The sequence below is a fragment of the Miscanthus floridulus genome, unplaced genomic scaffold (assembly GCF_019320115.1).
Source record: "Miscanthus floridulus cultivar M001 unplaced genomic scaffold, ASM1932011v1 fs_775_1_2, whole genome shotgun sequence".
Lineage (NCBI taxonomy): Eukaryota > Viridiplantae > Streptophyta > Magnoliopsida > Poales > Poaceae > Miscanthus > Miscanthus floridulus.
Window position 1 is genome coordinate 28,131 of NW_027097253.1, and position 6,178 is coordinate 34,308.

The 6,178-nt window shown below is 46.9% G+C and overlaps 1 protein-coding gene across 1 annotated transcript; it reads right to left on the minus strand.

Moving 5' to 3' along the window:
- Positions 1 to 2,436: 2,436 nt before the first annotated feature.
- LOC136533034 (uncharacterized) lies at positions 2,437 to 3,509 on the minus strand. The gene has a single exon (XM_066525605.1). The coding sequence runs from the start codon at positions 3,442 to 3,444 to the stop codon at positions 2,893 to 2,895; it is 552 nt and encodes a 183-aa protein (XP_066381702.1). The 5' UTR covers positions 3,445 to 3,509; the 3' UTR covers positions 2,437 to 2,892.
- Between the last annotated feature and the right edge of the window lie 2,669 nt (positions 3,510 to 6,178).

Sequence of the window (6,178 nt, forward strand, 5' to 3'; positions counted from 1 at the left end):
GAACGTCCCTACGTCCAATTCGCTGCTACTCGTGTTACCGACACTTGGTTGACAGTAGGGGTTACAAACAGGTGAGAGAGGGAGAGGGATCCTAAGTCTCTGATGGAAGAAGTGAATGGGTGCTGAGAGCTCGCTTGCCGCTCAACCATGTGCTCATGTCGTGCTCTTGTGTCAAGATCCCCCCCCCCTCTTTCATGGGGCGCCATGCTTCCCTCTTTTATAGACGAAGAAAAAACGAGGGTTACAGAGGAGGAAAAGGAGAAGAACGAGAGAGAAGAATGCTTCCAAGGTTGTCGGGTCCTTCTTCTCCTTCATGCGGGTCCCGCCGATCCTGTAGATATCAACAGGGACGGCTCCATGTCACGGCCCTGTTCAGTCACTGGCACCATGAGTAGACGTCATCTGCCGGTCATGGCATTCCACTCTGTCCTGGCGGACGTCATGGTGAACTGACGTGCCTGTCAGCGTCCGTACGAGGATTAGGCATAACAGCACCGGCACGTCCGAGACTGTTCTTGATGTGAATCCCCAGGTATGGCCCGTCATGACCACGGGTTACATCGAGACGTGCCAGCCTCTTCCCTGGGGTCAGAGTTTTGACCCAGGCCCATACGCTTGGAACTGGAGTGGTTGGCGGCGGTATGGGTCCCCGTCGGACGAGACGGAACCCGTGTCCTTGAGCATGCAACCTTAGGCGAGACGGAAATCGCGTCCTTAGGGTTGGGCGAGACGGAGCCCTCACCCAAAGGGTCGGGCGAGACAGAACCCGCAGCCTCGAGGTCGGGCAAGACGGAGCCCCGGCCTCGAGGTCGGGTGAGACGGAGCCCGCGGCCTTGGACGAGACGGAACCCGCATCCTTGAGCCCGCACCCAATAGGTCGGGCGAGACGGAGCCCGTGGCCTCGAGGTCGGGCGAGAAGGAGCATGTGGCCTTGGGATCTGGCGAGACATTTTAATACGTCTCGAGCCATCCGGAGAAGTCAACGTGGGCGCTAACTTTCTTGCTTTGGGTATCCTAATATCGATACCATGTACAATATATAATATATATATATATATATATATATATATATATATATATATATATATATATATATATATATATATATATATATATATAGGGAGAGGCTATTCAGTAGCCGGCTACAAAATAAGTTACTCTGTAGCCACCTCCATTTACTATAATTTTATATACTAATTTACCATAATATAAATACATATTTACGATAGTTGGGTTACTATAACACATGGGGATATTTACCATAACGTTATATTAAACCACTTAGTAAGGAGTTACTATAATCTCGTAAAATAACATAGTAATTATCGTAACTCAAAGTGGCTACAGAATAAGTTATTCTGTAGCCAGCTACAGGATAGTAGTTCTATATATATATATATATATATATATTCAGTAGCCAGCTACAAAATAAGTTATTTTGTAGCCACTAGCGACCTCCATTTACGATAATTTTATATACTAAGTTACGATAATATCAATACATATTTACGATAGTTGGGTTACTATAACACATGGATATATTTACCATAACGTTATAGTAAACCACTTAGTAAGGAGTTACTATAATCTCATAAATTAACATAGTAATTATCGTAACTCAAAGTGGCTACAGAATAAGTTATTTTATAGCCAGCTGCAGGGTAGTAGTTATATATATATATATATATATATATATATATATATATATATATATATATATATAGAACTACTACTCTGTAGCTGGCTACAAAATAACTTATTCTGTAGCCACTTTGAGTTACGATAATTACTATATTAATTTATGAGATTATAGTAACTCCTTACTAAGTGGTTTACTATAACGTTATGGTAAATATCCCCGTGTGTTATAGTAACCCAACTATAGTAAATATATATTGACATTATGGTAAATTAGTATATAAAATTATGGTAAATAGAGGTGGCTACAGAATAACTTATTCTGTAGCTGGCTACTGAATAGCCTCTCCCTATATATATCACATGCATGTTGCTGTGTGTTAAGTAAACATCTCGTCATCGACGGATCGACGTGTCGACGCATGCATGGTATGGTACCTGCAGTATTCCAGAGCAAGTGATCGATGTCTTCTAGTAGGTCGATCGTGTCGCAAGTCCTAACTACCGATGGATCGGCCGAATGCTGCAAGCAATGCAAGAGCCCCGGCCAGTGCGTTTTCCATTCAGAGTTGGAGAGCTAGCAAAGACCCTTGCAGTCAGGCAAACCAAGTTCTTCCAAGAAGAGAGCTACTAACTAACTAGCCACAACTTTGCCAAAGACCCAAGCAAAGGCAAGAACAGCACCTATAAACAGGCACAGCCGGTAGACTCAGTTTCTTGGTGAGTCTTGTGTCCTATATATATTCAAATACAAATTTAGCTGATATTTAACCTTTTTTTTACAAGGCCCCCAAAACGTAAAGTGAAAAAAATACAAATAGAGTACATTGCACTGGATAGAATGAACAAATAGAGAGATACGTACGGTTCATTTTATAGTTCCAAGTTCAATATTTTAACTCTGTGGAGAAGGGAGAACCATATGCATAGAGAGAGCACACAATTATATATGGTCTAATTGTCCATGCAGGATAGAGATGCAGAGATAGATAAATGAGACCATATATATGGAATGGTCTAGCTATATATAGATCTAAGATTAGTTATTGCATGAATCATATATAGACCACGTACTAGTCAGAGCTTAAAGCACCTGATGATCAAAGAGAAGACTAGTAGCTAGAGCGAATTAGCTAATACGAATTGCGCCGGATCGGCCGGCCTAAGAAGGAGATGAACTGGACGTACGCGCGCCGGCAGATGCGGCGGCACGCAACAACTAATCAACAAGCTAAGAAGCATGCGAGCATCTGATCAGAGCCTGAGAGACAAGTCGATCTCCTCCCCGTTCCGGCCGTGGGCGTGGCCGACGCCGAGGCCGAGGCGGCCACAGCCGCCATCAGCGGCGGCCGTGTCAGCACCCCAGCCCATCACGACGCCCGGCGGTGGCGCCGCCTGCTGCGCCGTGGCGTCGTCCTCCCCCGCGGGCCGCGTGGCGTCGTAGTAGTACGTGGTCGTCGGCGCGAGCTCGCCCCTCCTGTTGCTGCTTTCCGGCGCCGCGGCATGGAAGACGACGGCCGGGGACGACGGTGGCGGCGCGACGGCGAGGATGTCCCGGCTGCGCTTCGCGAGGGTGCGCTCGAGCTTGTGCGCGTTCTGGTGGCCGCCCAGCGCCTGGGAGCTGTGGAACTTGCGGTGGCAGTAGTTGCACGAGAAGGCCTCCCCCGGGAGGTGGTCGCCGGCGACGGCCCCGGGGGCGGGCACGGCGGCCGAGCGATGGAGCCAGGGGGCTGGATGGAGCGGAGATGGGTCCAGGCACAGGTCGAGGTTGACGCCATGAACGTGCGACGTCGGCGCGTTCTCCATCGATCGAAGGAAAAAAAACGGAACTTTTGTTTCACAAGTGCGAGAAGTGATGAGGCGTGATGAGAGCGCGTGTTTTCAGGGTAGTACTAGAAGCCAAGAGGGCGAGAATGCAGTGGCTTGAGCGGGGTATATAAAGAGAGGTGCCGGAACTGGATGGGTTGTACGCTGGCCGGAAGCCCGGAACACGCACGTCTTCCGCGACTAATTTCTTCTACATACACTAGAAAAATTGGAGGAGAATATGCAACTCCGAAGTGATGCCTCCCTAAGTTAAGTGTGGCATGTGGAAAATTTGTAGGGTGTTTGGTCTGAGAAATGACCCCGTTCTGAGATGGTATGTCATGAGTCCTTTTATTAGCTTTTAAAAAAAATAAGATAACGATGGATTTTTAGTGGTGGAACATATTTACTCGGGTTTAAGTCCTTGACTTGGCACGAGTGTTCGTATTTTTCTGGATTTATTCTAGGATTTAAGGGCGCTATACTTTCGGTGGTAGGTGACGTCCCCGTCTACAACGAGACGCATGTGATGACTTCGTGAATCTCGTGATCTACAGGCTCAATCGCGGAGGTGCTCATAAGAGTAGAGTTTATGTACAATATATTCATAGATGTGAGTGTGTATATGTGTTGTGAGCGTCTACGTTGTACTATGTAATTCTGGAAAAAAAAAACTTATTACATTTCACAAACAAACATCTTATTAATTTTAACTACCTAGGTGTCCGCAATCACGCCGCTAGTATACGCTAGCCCAAATTAAACTTAGTTATTCTCGTCCGTTACACTCTCGTGTTCTTACTCTTACAGCGTGGCATCGGCCTTTCTCGGCATTATTTGTTGTCAGAAATAATGTTTCCACCGCCGTGACTTGCCAGTAATTTTTTTTATTCATGCGTGCTGCATCATAAATAATGGCTTCTTAACTATTTTTGGTCGGCTTGACACTAGGCTACACCTCGTTAGGGATACAAACATGCTTCTATCCGATCCCTACAGCTCGCTATCAACATTTTAGGCTGCATTTTGTTTCTTCACAAGTTGACGCTATAATCTTGAGGTATGGGATTAAAAAGCCTGGTTGTTACCGATGTTGGTTGTTGGTACTCGCATGGATTGCTCCGCCCACCCCATCTGCATTTTCCTAGTAAGTCATTCACCGTTATATTGGGTACCTAGTCTGAGCTCCTCTCCCATTTCAACGCCATAACATTTGTTTTTTCCTCCACGTACATTATGGATATATTGATCAGTCTTGTATCGGATTTTTTTTTCTTATTTACGTTTTCTCTTTACTTTTGGTTTCTTTATACATATCTTATTAATAATTGTTTCTACTTTATTTCTTATATATCTATGTCTATATAATATGAAAAATTCTCTCCCCTCAACTTTCGTCCTTCACTTCCCGGATTCCATCTATCCCCCGCTCCCTCGAACATAAGGGGCATGTCTGGTTTTTTTTAAAAAAAATAGTAGCACGTAATTGGTATTATGTCTAGTCCATGACTCGTCATGATCTATGCTTATACGGGTGTAAAGCACGATCTGCTAGTTTTATATCAAGAATGGTGCATTTATCAATATGTGTATGGTTTTTATATAGGGCCTGTTTGGTGCGGCTCCGCTCCGTGTGCTCTCGTGCTGGAGCCGGAGCCCTTTTACCGAAGCCCGAAATCGTGGCTTCGCCTGCCGTACGAGAAAATGGCTCCTCCTCACTCATTCCACGCTGGAAACGCTCCTGCAACCTGCATCGTTTGGTGCGGCTCCACTGCCGGCGCCGGAGCCAGAGTAGTGCGGGAGCCGCACCAAACAGGCCCATAATTTTAGGCCTTGGGAGCAAACCAATAAACTTCTTTTGTTGGTCAAATATCAAGATAATGCTACGGATGTTTTTGATGAAACTAAAGATGGCAACGGGGAATTCCCCGTCGGAGGTTGCCTCCCCATCCCCGTCCCCGTCCCCGCCAAAGCTCACGGGGACGATTTCTCCCCCATCTCCGCCCCCGCGAGGGAAAAAATCCCCGTCGGGGATCCCCGTCCCCGCATTTGTTCATCACCATTCAGGTTAATTCATCATCATTCACATGAGTTCATCGACACAATATTAGAGTACACCACGAATCACAATCCAAAAATAGCTAAATAGCAAGAAGCAGGATATTAATCATCACAAAGGTGTAGAACTAGGGTTATTGATGTTATATATACTCAGAAGACATTGGGCCTTCGTGGGCTGGTTGGGCCATCAGGAAAGAGAGCAAAGCCTGTATATAAACGGGGCGGGGATGCGGGTATCGGGGACGGGGAATGCTCCCCCAGACCCGTCCCCGCCAAACCCGACGGGGGACGTTTTCTTCCCGTTTAGATCCCCGTGGAGGCATATTTGACTCCATCCCCGTCCCCTAATAGAGGAATTCCCCGCGGAGAATCGGGGATCGGGTCCCCGTTGCCATCTTTAGATGAAACTATATGCGTTGTCAGCATTACACTCGTGTTGGTCCGTACGCGCGTTGTTCTGTTCCATATATAGACGCACCGCACACAGTCAAAAATGTGAAGCTACCGCTGAATCTGAAGCGCATCCCATCCATCCATGGAAGCACAGCACTGCTGATGCACTGCACGGAGTGGAGGGTGGGCCATGGGTGGGGAAGACGACGAGGGCGAGGAACGATGGGCAGGGGGGCCCACCACGCAGTCAAGTCGTTGGGTGTACAGTGCACATCGACAG